Consider the following 21,076-nt stretch of genomic DNA (forward strand, 5'->3'; position numbering starts at 1 on the left):
GGCCTTCCTCCTGGTGTCTAATAACGCTTGTGCTCCTCAGTCCTCCAGCAGCACACCCTCTCACTCCTTGCGCCTCTTGCTCCCAGCTCCTCACACTCGCACCACAAACTGAAGTGAGCTCCTTTTAAAACCCAGGTGCCTTGATTAGCCTGCCTGCCTTAACTGGTTCTAGCAGGTTCCTGGATTATTCTAGTGCAGCCCCTGCTCTGGTCACTCAGAGAACAGAAAACTACTCATCCAGTGACCAGTATATTTGCCCTCTACCAGACTCCTGTACCCCACTGGTCTGGGTCTGTCACAACACACACAGACACACACACACACTATCTCTGCTATTAAGGCATCAAATACATTGCACTTGTATAGGATAGCACTTTTCATCCATACATCTCAAAGCACCAAAGGTGGGCATGTATCTTATCCCTTTGTCTCAAAATATCTGTTCCCCATTCATTTTAACAGGGGATGTGAGTCTAAATCCCCTAGCCTACTCTGACATAAGGGATCCATATTTTATGTCCGACTATGCACAACCCACCATACAGGCAAGTTTCCTACGTTGTAGCAGTAAAGGGCTCTAGAAAACCCCTACTGATTACCCCCAAACTGGCCAGTCCCAAACCACACTTTCCCCAGTGGGAGATGTCTGCCCACCTAGCCCGTCCTGGCTCCTGTTCAACTGAGTGCAGCAGATGCCAATGCTTCTCACATGTAGAGGACAGTCTCTTCAGCACTGGCTACTGCAGTAGCTTCTTGGAAAGTAAAAGTGCAAAGGGTTCTGAGCAGTGCTTGAACCACCACCTGAGCAACCACCCACCAGCAGCACAAAAGGATAGTTAGGGGATACAATCGGTTTCCAGGTAAAGCATGCAGAAGAGAATGCCAAATCCTGTCCTTATGCTCCTGAGGCCAGCCTTGAGCAAACCAACATGTGCAACATCCCATTTATTCTAAAATGTACATTAATAAAAAGAGAGATCGACACTAACAGCCTGATCCAAAGACCATGGAAACTTTAGGGAATCTTGCCAATGGGCTTCAGTGACTTTTGGGCCAGGCACTATCCTGTGTTAATATTAAAAACTTTAAAAGCAGATTAAAGAAATGTATTGCTCCCAAGCAAAACAAAACCATAGTTAAAGTCATCTTTCAAGGGACATCATCAAGATGAGATATGAGTCAGCATTGTATGAATGTTAAGTAACCACTGCACACATACGGCTAGGTATAGCTGACTATGCACATGAAACAAAGCAGAGCCCAGTTTTGTAGCATTAGTCAAAGGCTAGTGAAAAAGCCAGAAGAGCACCACAAAGCCAAAAAAGGCCTCAAACCATCACAGCAACACTCAGAAGGCAGCAAACTATTAGGAGGCAGCATGACACTCAGTGGCTAGGAAAAGCTCCAGGGAGAAAATAAATGAAAAAGGCAGCATTTGTGCAGCAAAAGGTATCTTGTCCTTTACTATTACCTTCAGATTTAGGACTAGGAGTAGATGCAGGAAACTGGTATGTAGGACAGTAAGGATTGTCTTCTGCAGCAGAGAAAAGCAGTATGTATTGAGACTATCCACAGTGAAGTGGAGGCACCATATAGTTTCCCCAACTTTCTATCACTGTAAACTTTTATTGCCTATTTTGATAATAGTAGACTGAAATGGTATCATACTTTCAAACAGATAAATGGGTTAGGAAGGTTTTAGTCATTTTATACATCAGAGACTAAGGCACACTAGGTGTACTCGAATTTCCACCATGAGTAATAAATGGTAATGGAAATCTAGTACCTGAATCTAGTTACTATAATGGAGCTACAGCACAGTTAACTCAAACACAAGACAACAGATACTCTGGCTGAACTTATGGTACCTTCGGGTGTTTGCTGGATTTCAGGAAGTTCAGGGAATTTGTAGGTAGGGCAATAAGGGTTTTCTTCAGGAGTTTCTAAGTGGAAGGAGCAAGTTTTGGAAAAAGAACAGAAAGGAAAGATTTAAAGAAGAAGACCAGGTGAAGCAAGAAACCACAGAAGTTGTGGAACGATCCTTCTCATGCTGAGTCTATAATGTAACAAAGCCATGGCAGGTCAGTGGTTATCACTGCACTGCACATCTGGGCTGCTTGGAAGACAGCAGGGATTGAACTAATCCTCTGCTCCTGAAGCATGTGCCTCTATCATTTGAGGTGAAGGAGAATCTGTGTCAGCAGCACAGGGGCTACAACTCACAGCTTGAGCAGTTCTTATTCCATTCAGTACAATGCAGTGGTTACATAAACTCACTAGTCAGCTCATCAAAATAGCATCTGCAGCAGCAAATGCAAATCAACTTGAACTAGTAAGCACAGCTCAGAATTGTGTTATCATGTACATCAGGCCTTATGTGTGGTTGGATTGCTAATACGACCTCAGTCATTTCTCACACTAATGAGAGACTTGGAACATACAATGTACCAAAAAGTAATGGATTCATGGAGGATATGTTGTAACCAATATATAAGTGCTCGCCATAATTTTGCCTTTTAAAGATATCAACAGTATTTAAACAGCAGAAGTTTGATCCAGATCCCACTGAATTTAATGGGAGTCTTTCCATTCACGTAATGGGCTTTGGATCAGGCCCTAAGTTATTAAGCAATGTAACATTACCAATTATTTTCTATTGCAGACTGTCCATATTTTCACAGGGTAGCCTCTCCTTGTTTAAAAGCCAATTCGGTGTCATTGTACTGCTAAGACTGAAGTTTAGGGACCTGTTTCCCAGCACCAGTTGATGGCATTGCTAAATAAGGACAGGAAGGCATTTGTGATGTTTTCTAACTGTAGAAAGGGGAACAGAGCAACCTGAATCCTGGCTCTGACAGGAACATTTTAAAACATGCATTTCTCTTTCCAAATAGGTTTATTTGGAAATGCTGGACTAATCAGCTCTGGGACGTTTCCTTGAGAAGGGGGAAAAAAGAGTGGACAAATGTGCTCCTGGGGGCCAAAATCTGAGCAGCGTCAAATGAACAGGTGGTAAAAGACCCCTTATCCCTTCTCACGCAAACACTCCCCACCATTGTGTTACACTGGCAGATTTCCTGAAATATACTAGTGTAGATGCAGCCTTTGTCTACCCACCACCCAGCTAATGATTTGGGATCACAAAACAATTCTCTTTATTATTGTTTTTATAAAAGGTATTTCAGTTCACCTTTAAGGGCAATTCACACCTCCCCTTGAACTTGACTGGGTTTTCTCCTTTGATAGTATTGTCTTTAAACTTGTTAGCTGATTTCTGTGTTCCAGAGCAAACATGGATTACTAATGCAAAATGCTTTATTTAATATCCAGTGCAATATTCCATCTATGTGAAGTAAACTGTTATCCAGTTAGTCTCTTTAAAAAAAAAAAAATTATCCCTGTTACAGTACCTTTAGTTAACCTGTGGATCTGTTTGAACATTGTCTTGTACCAGTCCTTTGATCTGTCCGTGTTCTGGTTTAAAAGTAAATAGATGTAAGTAAAAAACATTGGCCTGACTTCCACCAGATTTTCAATTTTTTAGGGTTACTTTAACAATCAAAGCTATGTGCTTTTTATCATATTTTATTTATTATTACTGAATAGCTATAAGCAAGATTGAACTAAATAATTCAGACAGCTTGTGGAATTGGGTGTGTTTCAAATGCCAGGACTAAGTCTCTACTACCAGTATAAACATTTTCAGGATTTTTTTTTAATTCAGTGAAAATCATTTTGGGAAAATTTAGGGCTAGATCCTACAAAGGGATTTAGCCCTTTCATATCCCACTGCTGTGTTCTGAACCCAAATTCAGCATCACAGCACTATTCCATTAGACATGGGGTAGGCAACCTATGGCACGTGAGCCAAAGGTGGCACACGAGCTGATTTTCAGTGGCACTCACACTGCCCGGGTCCTGGCCACTGGTCTAGGGGGCTCTGCATTTTAATTTAATTTTAAATGAAGCTTCTTAAACATTTTTAAAACCTTATTTACTTTACATACAACAATAGTTTAGTTTTCAGAGTAGCAACCGTGTTAGTCTGTATCCGCAAAAAGAACAGGAGTACTTGTGGCACCTTAGAGACTAACAAATTTATTTGAGCATAAGCTTTCATGGGCTACAGCCCACTTCATCAGATGCATAGAATGGAACACACAGAAAGAAAATATTTATACATACAGAGAACATGAAAAGGTGGAAGTAGCCATACCAACTGTAAGAGACCAATCAATTGAGATGAGCTATCATCAACAAGAGAGAGAAAAAAACCCTTTGAAGCGATAATCAAGATGACCCATAGAAGGTGTGAGGATATTGTAACATGGGGAAATAGATTCAACTAGTGTAATGACCCAACCATTAAATAAATAAATGGAGATATCCTATCTCCTAGAACTGGAAGGGACCTTGAAAGGTCATTGAGTTCAGCCCCCACCTTCACTAGCAGGACCAAGTACTGATTTTGCCCCAGATCCCTAAGTGGCCCCCTCAAGGATTAAACTTACAATCCTGGGTTTAGCAGGCCAATGCTCAAACCACTGAGCTATCCCTCCCTTCCCAGTCTCTGTTCAAACCTAAGTTAATTGTATCTAATTTGCATATTAATTCAAGTTCAGCAGTCTCTCTTTGGAGTCTGTTTTTGACGTTTTTGAAGTTTTGATCTTCCAGAAAACACCATCCTGGCCACTATGGATGTAGAAGCGCTCTACACCAACATTCCACACAAAAATGGACTACAAGGCATCAGGAATAGTATCCCCAATAATATCACGGCTAACCTGGTGGCTGAACTTTGTGACTTTGTCCTCACCCACAACTATTTCACATTTGGGGACAATATATACCTTCAAGTCAGCGGCACTGCTATGGGTACCCGCATGGCCCCACAGTATGCCAATATTTTTATGGCTGACTTAGAACAACGCTGACTTAGCTCTCGTCCCCTAACGCTCCTACTCTACTTGCGCTACATTGATGACATCTTCATCATCTGGACCCATGGAAAAGAAGCCCTCGAGGAATTCCACCATGATTTTAACAATTTCCATCCTACCATCAACCTCAGCCTAGACCAATCCACACAAGCGGTCCAGTTCCTAGACACTACTGTGCTAATAAGTGATGGTCACATAAACACCACCCTATACCAGAAACCTACTGACCTACATGCCTCCAGCTTCCATCCAGGACACACCACACGATCCATTGTCTACAGCCAAGCTCTAAGATACAATCGCATTTGCTCCAATCCCTCAAACAGAGACAAACACCTACAAGATCTCTATCAAGCATTCTTAAAACTACAATACCCACCTGCTGAAGTGAAAAAACAGATTGTCAGAGCCAGAAGAGTACCCAGAAGTCACCTACTACAGGACAGGCCCAACAAAGAAAATAACAGAACGCCACTAGCTGTCACCTTTAACCCCCAACTAAAATCTCTCCAGCGCATCATCAAAGATCTACAACCTATCCTGAAAGATAATCCCTCACTCTCACAGATCTTGGGAGACAGACCAGTCCTCGCTTACAGACAGCCCCTCAACCAGAAGCAAATACTCACCAGCAACTGCACACCATACAACATAAACACTAACCCAGGAACCTATCTTTGCAACAAAACCCTATGCCAACTCTGTCCACATATCTATTCAAGTGACACCATCATAGGACCTAATCACATCAGCCAAGCCATCAGGGACTCATTCACCTCCACATCTACCAATGTGATATATGCCATCATGTGCCAGCAATGCCCCTCTGCCATATTGGCCAAACCGGACAGTCTCTACGCAAAAGAATAAATGGACACAAATCTGACATAAGGAATCATAACATTCAAAAACCAATGGGAGAATACTTCAACCTCTCTAATCACTCAGTGACAGACTTGAAGGTGGCAATTTTGCAACAAAAAAACTTCAAAAAACAGACTCCAAAGAGACTGCTGAACTTGAATTAGATACAATTAACTTAGGTTTGAACAGAGACTGGGAATGGTTGGGTCATTACACTAATTGAATCTATTTCCTCATGTTAAAATATCCTCACACCTTCTATGGGTCATCTCGATTATCACTTCAAAGGTTTGGTTTTTTTCCCTCTCTCCTGCTGATGATAGCTCATCTCAATTGATTGGCCTCTTACAGTTGGTATGGCTACTTCCACCTTTTCATGTTCTCTGTATGTATAAATATTTTCTTTCTGTGTGTTCCATTCTATGCATCCGATGAAGTGGGCTTTAGCCCACGAAAGCTTATGCTCAAATAAATTTGTTAATCTCTAAGGTCTCACAAGTACTCCAGTTCTTTTTAATAGTTTAGTTATATGTTATAGACTTATAGAAAGAGACCTTCTAAGAATGTTAAAATGTATTACTGGCACATGAAACCTCAAATTAGAGTGAATAAGTGAAGACTTGGCACACCACTTCTGAAAGATTGCCGACCCCTGCATTAGAAAAGAGGAAGTGAAACTGATCAGCCTAACTTAGATATCAACATGAAGCAAAATAAGAGAGGAAACTAAATCCACACAACTAGCAAAAAGTGCAATGAGATTTTGAAAATTCTTTCACCCATAGTAATTGAAGGGGTCATCAGAACACAAGGAAGATTTTTGAAATAAATTTATTGGGCGTGATATTTTATCTTCAGTTACACCCATGCAATTCCACTGGCTTTAATTATATGGGTCTAAATGAAGGCAGAGTCTGGCTCTTGATTTTTATTTTCAGCATGTGCCTGTAAGCGTGAGTGTTGTTCTCTTACCCTCAGTGGAATGCCTACATCATCCACGGAGACATCAGCCACATACTGGGGACTCCTGACAGCTCTTCTCTTCTCATCCACTGCTGGCTTCTCTCTTTGAGCACTATCCTGAGCTGGCTTTTCCTGTGCAGACACAGTACCTACTTTATCAGCAACTGGTCTGTCTGGCAGGGAATCTGGAAATGAAGGAGGGGTGATCATTATCCTAATGTTCACCATTTCAGCACACCAACATATATCACTCTAAGGCAAAAATCCTGGCAAAGCATCGATGAGGCAGACTGTGGCACTGGGGAGAAGTGTCTGGCTTTCTGTAAATGTGCATAGAAAATGTTTGGCGCAACCAAGAGAGGGCAGGAACTCCTCCAATCATACGTGTAAAAAGCAGCAACACTGCTCCCTTCATGTCTGATACAATTAGCCCCACTACAAGCTCAGTCTTCACTGACACTCTGCAGTGGTACAGTACCTTTGGAGCCCTTTCCTCCTGGTTATTGCTCTCCACTGTATCCGAATGCCAGTTCCCAACATTTTAGGCAACCGTACCTGTTTACCAGACTAGGACCTCAGCCCTTCCACACAACATCTGACACTTCCCATTCAACTGTGCAACCTCCAGCCTGATTGGGGTTTGGAGCAGAGCAAACTCCATTGTGGTTAGCGTATCACACAAAAGAGCCTGCACAGAGAACCATCATTAAAGGCAGGGACAAGACCAAATTCTGTCTCCATTGGCTTCAGTGGACCCAGGAAGAATCAGCCTCAAAAGCCTGAAGCACAAGTACCACCCTAGGGGGTGGGGAACACTTCTGTTATAACAATGCCCAGGACCATTTGAACTCAGGTCTCATGCTCGCCTAGTGCATTTTACTTGAAAATGGTGTTCTTAGACAGCATTCTTCTCTGCAGCATCAGCACTAGAGAAAAGGAAAGCAAAATACACAATACAGCTGTGGGAAACAAAACTTTAGAAAAAGATGCAGGTGCCTTGGATCATTTAGATTCATAATCAGGACCCAACACACAGAAACCTGATAAGAAAATCAAGCAGCTATTTAAACCCAGCAAGAAAAAATTAAGGCTGAGAGGTTTTCAAAGGGATTTGGGTGTCTACTTCCCATTAAAAAAATGGGAATGGGCGTCCAAATCCCTTAGGCAGCTTTGACATTCTCAGCCTAAGTTCTTAAAGGTGTGTTTGCATGGGGGGGCTGGCGTGAAAAAAGGGGGCACTCCCACTGATGCATCATTCCTAGGGACAGAGCATCAATCTGGTGGGAGAAGAGAATGTTTATCCATAGCTTGATTCCAAGTATCAAATGGTTATTTGCCTTGCTGCTAGTCAGTGCATGATGGGGGGAGGGATAGCTCAGTGGTTTCAGCATTGGCCTGCTAAAGTCAGGGTTGTAAGTTCAATCCTTGAGGGAGGGGCCACTTAGGGATCTGGGGCAAAATCAGTACTTGGTCCTGCTAGTGAAGGCAGGGGGCTGGACTCAATGACCTTCCAGGGTCCCTTCCAGTTCTATGAGATAGGTATATCTCCATATACCCTGTCCCAATCCATTGAGGCTCTAAGTCTGTTTGAGCCCTCAACTATAGGGCCTTGCTCTTTGACTCAAGCTGGTGGCTTGCATTAGACAGATTTTTTTTAATATATCTAGTCAGAATTTATTTTGAATTGGGATAGATAAAAATGTCTTCTGAATTTCTAATGAGTATGTGATGAAAGAATGCAGGGATTCTCCTATGAGTACACAGCAGTCACAGCAGGGCTGCTGCTAAGCATTCTGGATACCTCTTGCCAAACACACCTACTATACTACTGAATGGTACAAGTACCCTGGACTATCTGTTCCCAAAAGACCAGCAGCAAAAGGATTAATTGGCATGAGCAATGCAGGCTGGGTGAAGAATGCTTTCCTCCCATGGAACAGATGCAGCAGACCAGACTGTTCAGCCTTCATTTCCACAGCTGTTCACCACTTCTCTGCGTGCGCTGCCCCCACCTCCCACTCAGGTGGCCAGAGACCTCAAACTCACTGTGTCTTTCATGGGGAATTCAGTAGAAATCAATTCTGCAGAGAAGTGCCATATCTGGGGTTTTTTTTAGTTAAATAAATAGAGCGTTTAGTGTCTGGGTAGCTAGCAGTTCCAAATGCTATCTCGCCTGTAACTGCTCTGCTGTCAAATAATGCTTGGCCTGGAGTCCAGTTCAGCTCTTAGAGCAGCTTCTCCCATCTGGTTTTCAATTACTTGAAAATTTGCACTGAAGTGTTGAAATGGGATTTGGGGCAGTAAATGCTTACCGGTAATTAAAATCCTATTCTGTAAACCCACCTTCCATCTTCCTCCTCCACCACCTGCGTTTACAGCATAGCGCACTTCCAAAGGACCATGACAACATTAACTACATCTTCCCAGCACACTGTGATGAGGGATATCAGCCCACTCTACCGATGGGGAAAACTGGAGCAGGATGGCCTCTACTTTTGGGTGCTTCAGTTTCTGGGTTCCCTCTGAGACACCCCAGGCATGATTTCAGAGGTGCTGAGCACCCACAACTCCCAACAGAACTGCTGGGCGTCTCAATCAGGCCACCTAGAAAATGGAGGCTCTTGTAATTAGGGGCTGCTTTAGAAAACATAGGTTTCAGCAATTTACCCAAGGCTATGCACAAGGCCTGGATTAGAACAGAGGGTACGTCTATACTTACCTCCGGGTCCGGCGGTAAGCAATCGATCTTCTGGGATCGATTTATGGTGTCTTGTCTAGATGCGATAAATCAATCCTGGATCGATCCCGGAAGTGCTCGCCATCGACACCGGCACTCCTGCTCCGCGAGAGGAGTACGCAGAGTCGACGGGGGAGCCTGCCTGCCGCATGTGGACCTGCGGTAAGTTCAAACTAAGATAGTTTGACTTCAGCTACATGAATAACGTAGCTGAAGTTGCGTATCTTAGTTCGAAGTGGGGGGTTAGTATGGACCAGCCCAGAGGCAATCCTAGCTCTCAGCTACACACTCAGTCCTTCAGGGTATGTCTACATTGTAATTAAACTGTGTGTGTGTGTGTGTGTGTGCGCGCGTCCGTCCGTCCCAGAGCCCAGGCTCCAGCGCAAGCCAGGACATCTACACTGCAGTTGTATAGCCCTGCAGCCTGAGCCCTGCAAACCCAAGTCAGCTGACATGGGATAGCCGTGGGGTTTAATTGCAGTGCAGATACACCTTGAGACCACATTACTGCCATGTACAATACCTAGCTCCTTTCCTACTGACACATGTATGTGTTAGCACCTGCCACCAGGCACCACATCAATTTGGCAAGGAACCAATGGACTGTTGGATGCTCTGGTACTACAATGTGCCATGTGGCACTGCAGAATGGCATGCCTTAAGCCCCACTAGAGGCAGGATTTCTCCAAATGGATGGCAGTGGTGAGAAATGTGTGTGATTTCACAGTCTGCTCTGTCAACGCTTTGCCAAGTCCTATCCTTGGTGTTACAGAACTGCATGCATTTGAGAAAGGAAGAACAGTTGTTCACATGCACTTTACCATATTGCCCAAAGCTGTTCAATTTGCAGAGCTCTGACGAGGGTGGTTAGCAGAGGAAGACTCATGCATTGTTCGGACAGTACCCACAGCAAACACAATTCTGCACTGCAAAATTCCCTCTACTAGGATTGTTTGTTTGCTTTTTAAATCATCATCAAACTTACTTTTTGGGGGTTCTTTTGCTCTTGAAAAAAGTTTTATAAATGGCAAGAACGTGGCAAGGCTAAAATAAAACTACTATTCAACACTTCTACCTTATTTTCTATCCCCAAGAACACACATACTCTCTGTTTTAGTCCTATTGTGCTCCTAATGTAGAGGTCCCCTTCTTCTATATTCACCTTTACATTTCTGTATTGAGTGTTTTACCCCATGGTGCAGCTACCTACTGTGCTACTAGGAACAGAGTACAGAAAACTCTGGTGAAATCAGAGGACTTCCATGACTCTGAAGACCAGAGGGAAGGAAGGTTTATGGATGTGAAATGATCTGAACTCAGGAAGAAATCTCAGCTTCCCAGCTCCCCACCCCAATCTCAATCCCTTGCGTCTTTTAGGTGAGCATGTAAAACAACCATGATTGTCACTTTCAGTGCCACTGCTGGAGATGAAAGACATGCTTCTGTGGTAGAAAGGAAATACTCCTTCCTACTGTGTCATCAGTCTGTGGAAGTCACTACCAGGGAAGGCCAGTGGGCCAGAGATTTGGACTGAACTTGTTGTTTTTGCTTTTTAAAGGATTGGTTAATCATGTGACCATTATTATTTTGTAATTGTGAAAGTTAAGGCTATGTTACCATAATCAAATTGCACACTTCAAGATGTAAGCCAATCACTTCCTGGGCTCAGGAGGGACTCGCTCTCCAGTTCCCTATAAGTAGCACAGGAAACCACAACACAGGTTGTGTGTTTATTTGCCAGATGGAGCATGCCATCTGAGTGGTCCTAGGCTAAGGTGCTGCTACCCTGGAAATATCTTAGACAGATAAAGGCAGACATACTGGACTAAGTGGACCAACAGTCTGAGCTCTGATTGCTATTCCTACAAGCCACACAAATTATTATTGGTGACGGTTTGGAGAGAGCTAAGGAATGATTTTGTGCTGGCCTGCAGAAAAACTCTCCTACCCAAAGCTTGAGATTTATGTGGTGCAAGGCAAGGGCTGGAGTTCAACATGATGGCACAGGCCCCAGGAGAGCTGTGGGAGACATTCCAGCCAGCTAAACCAACTTTAAAGATGTCTTTTGAATTCTTTGTCTTGGGGTGCATTTAGCACTGGTGAAAGCTGCAGGCTTTGGAACTTGGGCTAGCACGAGTGGCAGTAGCAGGACCAGGTCCTCACTCCGTGCCATCAGAGGTGCCTTGTCAGGAGGGTTGTTGCTCAAGGGGAGAGGGCAATTCAGTCTTCATGCCTGTTCAGCCTTTGGCCACTTAGCTGAGCTTGTCACCAAAGAGACCTAACGAGTGCCAATTTCAATGGTGTCTCTGGCAACATAGGCACCTGTCCTATAGGAAGTGGACTGAAGCCATCATCGCCCTTCACCATGGGCCCCCTTCTGAATGTTTCTGGACTCAAAGCAATGACCTACGAAAAAAGTTCTTGGGCCACATCCCACCCTAACTTATACATCATACAGCTCGTTGACATTGCAGAGGGTGTAAGTCAGCGCAGAATTTTGCTCTGGGGCCTGTAGAGAGCACCAATTGCATAGTATCAGGTACAACACTCGGTATCTTCTGAGCCATCTGTTCTGGGCAGCAGTGACAGGTGGGCATTCAGCATCAGAGTTTTGTTGGTGTGACTCAGAGGATGCAAGCCAGGGTCAGGGAGGTCAGCCAGCCACTGTTATGTGATTGTTTTGATAGACGGAGACCAGTTGTGGAGCCAGCAATGCCAGGGCACTCTCCAGTCCATATTGGGGACTGTTTAGGCTGGAACAAAAGCTGCCTAGAAATACTCCACACTGAGCCAGGTGGGAGGATTTCAACATATTTCCAGCTTAACAGACAAAAGAGTTCCTGATCACAACGGGAAACACTTTGGGAAAGAGAAAACCAAGAGGAAACATCTGACTGGACTTTAAAACCCCAGGGGGCAAAGAGGCAGCACAGATGCCGACTTGATTGGGAAGGGGGAAGAGAAAATGTTACACTGACTGATGTAGCTGAAGAGGGCAACGGCGCAGAGGAGACAGGCACTGTTCTTTGGGGCACAATATATAGGCCATGAGAGTGATGGGGCTGACTCTGCAGGTGTGGAGTGCCAGCTGATTGCAGGGGGAGTTGTCAGAGCAGGCCCTGTACTAAGCACAGAGACCAGGCTCCCTTACATCCACATTAGAGTGCCTGGGTACTGACTGCTTGCGCTTGCTCTCTCCTCTCCTCTCCCCCCTCCCCTCAGGTAGCGATACTGTTTAACAATAGCAGTTCATTCATATACCTTGCAGCTGCTGGTGAGCAGTGAGGCACTCTTCTGAATGTTCCTGTAGCCTACCATATGAGGCTCTATGGCAGGGGATGAGAACGATGAGGGGCTTGTCTGGACTATGGGATGTGAACTGTAGAGAACTTTAACATGTTGTGCTCTCACCACTCCATGTGGACCAGGGATCTCAAACACACGGCCCGAGGAGTTATTTGCTGCAGCCCACCAAGCTCCCCACCCCCCTCTGGAGTTATTTCCTGCAGCCGCCAAGCTCCCCTCCCCTACTGTCCCTCCTCTGCCCCAGCGTGCCGTGTCCCCGCTCATCCGCCTACCTCCAGATGCCTCCCGCCGCCAAACAACTGTTTGGCGATGCTTAGCGCTTTCCAGGAGGGAGGAGCGGGGAGCCGCGCGCTCGGGGGAGGAGCCAGATAAGAGGTGGGGCAGGGGCAGGGATTTGGAGAAGGGGTTGGAATAGGGGCAGGGAGGGGGCGGAGTTGGGGTGGGGACTTTGGGGAAGGGGTTGGAATGGGGGCGGGGCAGGGGTGGGGCCTCATGGAAGGGGTGGAGTGGGGGCAGGGCCGGGGGTTTTGTATCTTTATATGAAAATGTGTCAGTGAATGCGGCCCTCAGGCCAATGTGCTAGTCTTCATGTGGCCCTCATGGTGATTTGAGTTTGAGACCCCTGATGTAGACCCCCCTGGCAAAAACAAATTTGAATTAGTTCATATAGGTGTGGTCCTGTTTCAAAGAGGACAACAATAAAGTGAACCTGGTACTTTTTAGTTCCTGCCAGCAGGGTCTGCATGGGACAGTAAAAGCACAACACAAAGTACTCTACAACTCATGCCCATGTAGACCGGACTGCAGCACCATGTAGACAAGTCCTAGATTTCCCTTCAAGGAGGAACTTCCCAGCCCTGCTCGGAAAGCAGACAAGGGGATAGTGTGGGTGTGTTAAGTATGTAGGTGTGAGTGTGTGTGCGCACATGATTTTATCATGGAGTTTTATGATATTTGGCACTCTCATTAAAGCCCCAGCTCCTAGAGTCAGGTGATTACATGAGAATGTCAGCTTGCTTGCTTTTTCAAGTTAGTTTCTAGCCCTCATGGTTGCAGAGAGAAGCTTGAAAACATGTCCCAAGTGTATCCTATAGGTTCACAAACCAGAAGAGACCTAAAGAACTCAAAATATTTTTTTTTAAATCTCATAATTTTTGGACAGCGGGGATTAGCCATATTGCTGTGTGCCTGTCTGCAATTAAGCATGTTTCCAACATTTTTAGAAAAGACTAATACAAAAAGCTCAGTCGTGGTGGCTGAGCTGCAACACACATTTATTTTAAGGGATTCAGCTCGCTTCCTTGCAGTTTACTGAGAAGTGTGTTTGCTAAAGGCACTCTGCAAGCTAGCAAAACATCCACTTGACTCCAGCAGAGGCAGCAGCTATGGGGTGAGGACCTTTTGCTTCATACCTGCCAGGCTACTAAGCCGCTTTTGCTGTTCTGTGGTAGAGAAGGAAAACAAAAACAAAACAAAGAGAGTGAGACATAGACAGCAAGTGTCCTGTTGCTGTGTTTCTGACAGGCAAGAAATGTGCCATCCACACAATGGCAGAAACTGCTGGAGTGGATCAAGTTTTCAACACCCTGCCAAAGTGGCAAACCCGCCACCCTCCAAAGAGCAGCACTGGTGACTATTCAGCATCTCAATGCAAAGTGACCCGTACATTTGCAACAAGAAAGTATAGTTATGTCAGAGAGAAGGAAAACAGCTTAACAGAAGACAATTTAAAAACAATTGTGAAGACTTACTTCAAATAAACCAACAAATAATGCTCAAGTTAACAGCATGTTAATAATATTACTATTAAGTAATAACACAGCCATTTTTCTGCATTTGTAGGGCCTTTGTGGCAAGGAATACCAAATGCTTTGTGATCATTAAGACCCACAATATCCTTACGAGTTGGTGGACTGAATGATTGTTCTTAATTTACATATGGATAAACTGAGGTATAGACTGGCAAAGAATTTCACAGGGCCACTCTTTTTAGAAGCCTCCAGTTCTAGGTTCTCAGCCTGAGACACCTGAGAGGTCTCATGTTGGCCACCCAACAACTGAGACATTCAAAGTCAGTGGAGGCTGTCAGACAAAGTCACATAATGAGTCTGTGACAGAACTGAGAATAGAAACCAAACAGTCCTGGCTCCCAAGCCCCTGCTCTAATGACAAGAGAACACTTTCTCCCTAACAAGGAACACACTTTATTTGAAGTATACAGGACCATTCAAATTGTATTGTCTTACTAACAATATCAAACACTAATAATTTTAAAAGTTGATGTGGCGAATACAAGGATTTCAGAAGTTTAAAAAAATATTTCTCACTGGTTTCTGATTATGAAATAGTTTTAGATCTTGGAGACGAATGGCGCTCTTCAATGGAATGCCAATATCTTAGTCATGGCAATATGAGAAGGGCATGGTATGATCATTTCCTATTAGCAATAAGCCACTTCCTGCAATGCCTGTCAGGGAAATGATTACTTTGGGAGGATGGTTCACCATCCAACCAAATCTGCAGTATGCAGTAATCCCTTGAACATACACTGCTTGCTCAGATAAACAGACTTCTTCAGGCATGACATGCAAGGTGGGGCTACTCACCATAGAGGAATCCCTGGTTTCTCTCACCCAAATGCATCTCCCTCTGCAGGGATCACTGGTGTTCTCAAGCAATCATGAGAAAACTCTGCAAGCCCTGCCTCCTAGCCCAACACATTCCCACCAACCCCAGTGGAAGGCTGTCCCAATATGCCTTTGTGAATGTCACCAATACCCAGAAAAAACCCGGAAGCGCAAATGGAAAAGAGAAGGGCTTATGACAACAACGTGCCTGCCCTCAAGAAGGGAATGAGAACCCATCTGCTGCAAAGTTCCCTCTTCTGAATAGGGCATCAAGAGCAGAAGGGTAGATTCATCTGTGTGTTATAATCAAGGAAGTAGAGTTAGGTAATGGGGATCTTAGAGCCAGCCATCGCATAGGGAGGCCCCCTATTGAGGAGATGACCCTTGCCTTTTGTAGGAGTGTGGGGCTGTCCCTCCCTGTCAGTCTCAGAGGGAGGCCATGCCTCCTTGCTGTCACACCCTTAGAATGGTAATCTATCAAAGGGGGAAATTAGCAGTTTGTGAAGCTCGGGTCCTCTAAGCAGGGCTGAGCAGTAATCAGCCTCCGGGATTCAAGCCCTCCAGCAGGGTGGACCACCAAACAGAAAAGGGGGGCTCTGTCCCTCGGGCAGGGCTGAGCAGTACAGAGTCTAGGAGCCTAGGCCCTCAGGCAGGGCACCAAACAGAGTAGGGGGCTCTGACCTGTGGTCAAGGCAGAGCAGCAAAGGAGTCTATGAGTCCAGGTACTCAGCTCAGGGCGGGGCACCAAACAGTCAGGCATCCTGGCTCTGGCAGATGGCCAACAAACACAGGCCCCTTGGCCTTGAGTGTGGAGGCTGCCACCTCAAGAATGGGGTGGCAAGGGGTAGGGAGACACAAAACATGCAGACCTAGAATCAGGCTGAGACCCAATCAGACTGTTCTCAAGTTTCCCTGGGCTACTTCCTATGTCCCCTTTGTTTGGTACCTCCGTTCTGTGGCTGTCCTCTGTCTCCCCAGGGTAGGTGTCCAGCGGTAGCCCCAACAGCTCCTTGGTGCCTTGATCAGCCGGCAGCTATGACAAATCCTCAATACAGTCAGGATCCTCTTCGGGTTACAGTAGCACACAGGATGCATCTATCTCCCTCAGCAGCTCCAGCCCAACTGTGCTGCCAGACCTGCCTTTTCTACTTCCTGTTCCTGTTCTGCCCTTCGGTTTCCAGCAGGCTGGGCCTGGCCGTCTGGACTCTGCCCACCAGGGGGTGGTTTGCAGTCCCTCCCTTTCAGTCTCAGAGGGAGGCCATGACTCCTTGCTACACCTTTGATAATCAGGAAGGTCTTCTGACATAACACCCCATAGATGGTTTAAGGAGGCTGCGTTTGAGAAATGTTTCCTTGTTTCCTCCCCAGAGATGGAATGTACATAGGGTGAATGGACTTTAACTGGAGAAAAGGGAGTTCCTAGGTGAAGAGGAGGTTTACTCCCTACTAGCTCTCCTCACTATTAAGCAGAGAGGAGGCCTGTGTATTGAGCGAGATAGAGAAGTCAGGAGGAAGAAGAGGAACGTGTTGTTTAGCTCTCTGCACTACTAGAGATAGATCAGAGACCCAGACACATACTAAATCATTGGTGCTTCCAAGCTTGGTCATGGTGTGGACCCTCAGCAAAGTCTGAGGAGCTTGCAGGCTGTCAGCGAACGGCTGAGTAGATGACGATGGCTTCAGGGAAGAATGGAAGAGGCATTTCCTTGTGTGACAAAGACACCTGAATTGTCCTGAGTGAGAAAAGGCTCAGTACAGATTTAAAAACAACCAAAGGGTTTGGCTCTTTTCTGTCAAGGGGAGAACTGTATGTGACACAACAAACTTGAACACACCAAGACAACCTGGACTGATAGCTGCTCATCTTGGAGCAGCTGAAAGGCCTCTAATCAAGCTGCACCTACAGCTATCCAAAGCTCGCATGGAGCCAGGCTGCTGTCAGAGCATTGGCAGAAGGAAAGAGGGCCTGCGTCTTCCTCTGCCCAGAGGAAACATGAATGTGCCATGTATAGTATTTAACTCCATCCAAGAGCTGAGCTGGGCTTCATAGCCTTCCAGTCTTTACAGCCAAGGTAGTCATGTCACATCCCACTGAGGCTAAGTTAAGAGCAATGCTTTCCATAAAGGGAGAAGGCTCCTGTTAATGGCTACTGACATGGGCTCCAGCTGGAGCAGGGAGTATCACTCCAATAGTTAGTGATGGGTTTATTTAATTGTGCTATATTTCCTAGCAGGTAAACTGCAATCAGTAGCTCTGGGGTCAAAGACTGAAACCAGCTTTAGAAAAGAATCGAATACAATTGCGGAGGAACACATCTGGGAGCACTTTCCATAAGGATGATAAAAAGCAGGGGAGAAATGGAACTTGCTTCTAGTGGGTGAGCTTTGATTTCCTTGATAAAAGGAAAACGGTTAACCATTCTAGGCTGGGATTTTCAAAGCAGGGTAAGTGAGTTAGGTGCCTAGATCTCACTGGAAATCAATACCTAGGCAATACAGATCCCGACTGGGGCTGGGATAACATCACCCACATGGAAAGTCGAGTAAGGGCAACGTTTCTCTCATAGGATATGGAACCTACCCTGCAGAGGGAGCTATTGTAAAGGAGGGAAAGGGTTCGAATTGTAATTACAGATGGGTTTGAGCAAGGGCGGCTGTGGGATGATGTGATCTGGGGTTTTGATTTGTCCCATTACAGTTGCAAAGATCAATATCAAACTTCCCCAAAACTCTGGGGTCCAAGGCTTTTGTTTGGGTCTCTCACTAATTATATGTTGTACCACATCTGTGGCCATTACGGATGTCTCAACTATCAGTAAAAAGTGACAGAGTGTCCTGTGGCACCTTATAGACTAACAGACGTATTGGAGTATAAGCTTTGGTGGGTGAATATCTACTTCGTCACCCACGAAAGCTTATGTTCCAATACATCTGTTAGTTGATAAGGTGCCACAGGACTCTGTTGCTTTTTACAGATCCAGACTAACATGGCTACCCCTCTGATACTCAGCTATCAGTGTACAGCATGCCTCAGCCACTCACACCTACACAGTGACTGCAGCAGGGAGAAAACTCGGACACTTCTACTTCAAAAGTCCAGGCTCTGTCACCACTTACAGTACAGAGCCTAGGTCATCTACTCCAACAATTATGATTTCAGCCAGAAGGCAGCTGTACACACACAACATGCTCACCAGCTCATTACAATGAATTTCAATAGCTTGCTCCACTTGAATGAACCTGAGCCGCAAGTGGAGATACACCTGCATATCCCCTTACCTCTGTTGTGCTGCAAGAGGACAATGGTAGGGTTGACAATTGTGGTTGAGGGATAGGTGGAGGAAGGTTTGCTGATCAACGTTAAGGAGGATTGGTATTCGGTGCCAATGCGAGGCGGGGAGACTTCATTTAACACAGGACATGGTTCCTGGAAACGAGAAGAAGAGTCATTACCACTGCGCGTGAGCATCACTAGCACGCTGGTGTTTCTGGAAAAAGCCATTTTAAAATGGAATAAGAAAGGTACCGTAACACATCTTAGTAGAAGGCATAAGCACAGGTTGTTACCCTGACCCTGCAGGCATTCCGTTCCCTGTTAACTGCAGTTAGTATAATAAGGAATAACTATAGTTCTTTTGTACTGAGTTTCTCCCTCCACACCAGAAGAAGTGTCCTTGAATTCAACCATCATGCTATATAGAGCATACACTTGGTGACAGGAATGAGCTAATCTGGTCGTGAGAGAGAGACCCACACACTCACCCACTCTTTCTTTAAAGAGAATTCCTTTCCCAGCAAGACATGCAAAACTCATGCAATTCTGAGTGAAACCCGATTACTGCAGCTGGCTTTGCATGGAAGATCAGAAAAATAAGTTTAGCATCATTGCTTAGGAGACATTAGACAGTGTGATGCCCGGGCACACAGAACTATGGAAGAAAAAAAAAACAGCTGGAGGGTAACCAATAGGGCACTAGCATGGAAGGTACACAACACGGCTTCAGGGAGCAATGAGGATTGCCTAACCTGAGTTGCTCTATTATTTATTTTAATCAATCCTAGCATTACAGCAGCACCATCTGTGCTGCTGGAGCAAAGATTGGGTCTGCATGGAGATGTGAAACGCTACCTTTCAAACCAGGTGCATCAGAGGCACTCATTGCTGGGGAGGCTAGGGAGATGGGGCCGTTGGCCAAAAACGATACATGTATTTTTATGTGCTGATTTTGTCATTAAGGCAGAGCTTTTTCAAAGGTGTCAGAAGGATTTGGACCCCCAATTCCCACAGAAATTAATGGGAAATGGGCACCCAAAAAGCAAGAGTGTGAAGTAATGGAGTTCTGGATTTCTATGCTGCTCTGACTCCACGGTCAGAGTGAAATGCTGCAAGCCATTGGTCTGTGAAACGGAGCCGGCCCACAGGGCTAGTCATTCTTTAAAAAAGGGGACCAGAGATTCTTGCTCCATTGCTGCTGGCTTTGTTACTGTTCTGCAGTGCCTGATCCTGCATGCATGACTGAGCACAGCACTTTCGGCTGTGAGCAGTCCCACTGAGCTCAATGGTTGGAAGTGTCAGCAGGAAGTGTTTGTAGGATTAGGTAGTAACATGCCCCAAAGTGAGGCCTGGTGCCATAACAACCCATAGACCATTTCTCATCAGGGTATGCTATTAGCAGAACCACCAGCTACAATCAGCCTCACTCAATCAGAGAGGCAGCAGGGCTGAACTATTCAGCTCTCTTGCACTCTTATACCATCAAGTATCTAATTAGGCCTGAGTTATTTTATGACAACACAAGAAGAGGTGACTATTCAGCAGCCTCAAAACCAGGAGTTTCCAAAGCTCTCCAGGGGGCAGATCTAGCCCCCATAGTACCCTCAGTGGTGGAACCAAGGCAGTCCTGCTGAGCATAGGAGTGGGGATGCAGATCTGAATGCTCCATATAGACAGCATGCATCTGCTGTGTGCTGGGGAGCCCCCTTGATGCAATGCACAAAAGGCAGATGGGGTGTGTGGGAAGGGAAGGCTTGGTGGGCAGAGCCAGAGGACCACAGTGTAGTGAGCTACTTCAATCACAGTGGAGCATCTCCACAGCCAAAAATATAAACCAAACCTAAATTTGTCATTTAAAAAAAATGTTTGGAAAACAGAGTGGCGTCCTCAAAATCACACAAGATTGGCATCACTTTGCTCCCATTAGAGTCAAAGAGGGTCACAGTTTCAGAAGAACCTTTGTGACTTGGAAGCCTAAATCCCATTGACTTTAAATGGGATTAGGTTCCTAAGTCACTTTGGTGCTTTTGAAAGTTCTCCCCAATGGTAAAAATCCAACTGACCATACGAGCAGAGTTAGACCAATGCTGAGCACTTCTGCAAATGCCACTCTTTTCTTTCCACATGCCTCTCTGCTACTTCTTCCAGGCCCAGCCAAATCATCATGAGAGAAGTTTCAGAGTTGTAGCCATGTTAGTCTGTATCAGCAAAAACAACGAGGAGTACTTGTGGCATCTTTGAGACTAACAAATTTATTTGGGCATAAGCTTTCGTGGGCTAAGACCCAATTCAGCAGATGCATGGAGTGGAAAATGCAGTAGGAAGATATATACCCTGTTTCCCCGAAAATAAGACATCCTCCGAA

General features: G+C 45.3%; 1 protein-coding gene across 50 annotated transcripts in view; it reads right to left on the bottom strand.

Moving 5' to 3' along the window:
- Nucleotides 1-21,076, bottom strand: part of SORBS1 (sorbin and SH3 domain containing 1) — a 289,445-nt gene that overhangs the window by 68,401 nt on the left and 199,968 nt on the right. For 39 of the 50 annotated variants that reach the window (XM_054034656.1, XM_054034671.1, XM_054034661.1 and 36 more), the window contains 6 exons: nucleotides 18,717-18,864; nucleotides 14,223-14,252; nucleotides 6,777-6,952; nucleotides 3,411-3,474; nucleotides 1,869-1,943; nucleotides 1,472-1,534 (listed from right to left, as the gene is read on the bottom strand). In XM_054034656.1, the coding sequence (XP_053890631.1) occupies nucleotides 1,472-1,534; nucleotides 1,869-1,943; nucleotides 3,411-3,474; nucleotides 6,777-6,952; nucleotides 14,223-14,252; nucleotides 18,717-18,864 (556 nt within the window). The remainder of the gene's footprint in view (nucleotides 1-1,471; nucleotides 1,535-1,868; nucleotides 1,944-3,410; nucleotides 3,475-6,776; nucleotides 6,953-14,222; nucleotides 14,253-18,716; nucleotides 18,865-21,076) is intronic. The other 11 variants (XM_054034669.1, XM_054034708.1, XM_054034694.1 and 8 more) reach the window with 2 other exon arrangements.

Source organism: Malaclemys terrapin, chromosome 7 (assembly GCF_027887155.1).
Source record: "Malaclemys terrapin pileata isolate rMalTer1 chromosome 7, rMalTer1.hap1, whole genome shotgun sequence".
NCBI classification, from domain to species: Eukaryota; Metazoa; Chordata; order Testudines; family Emydidae; genus Malaclemys; species Malaclemys terrapin.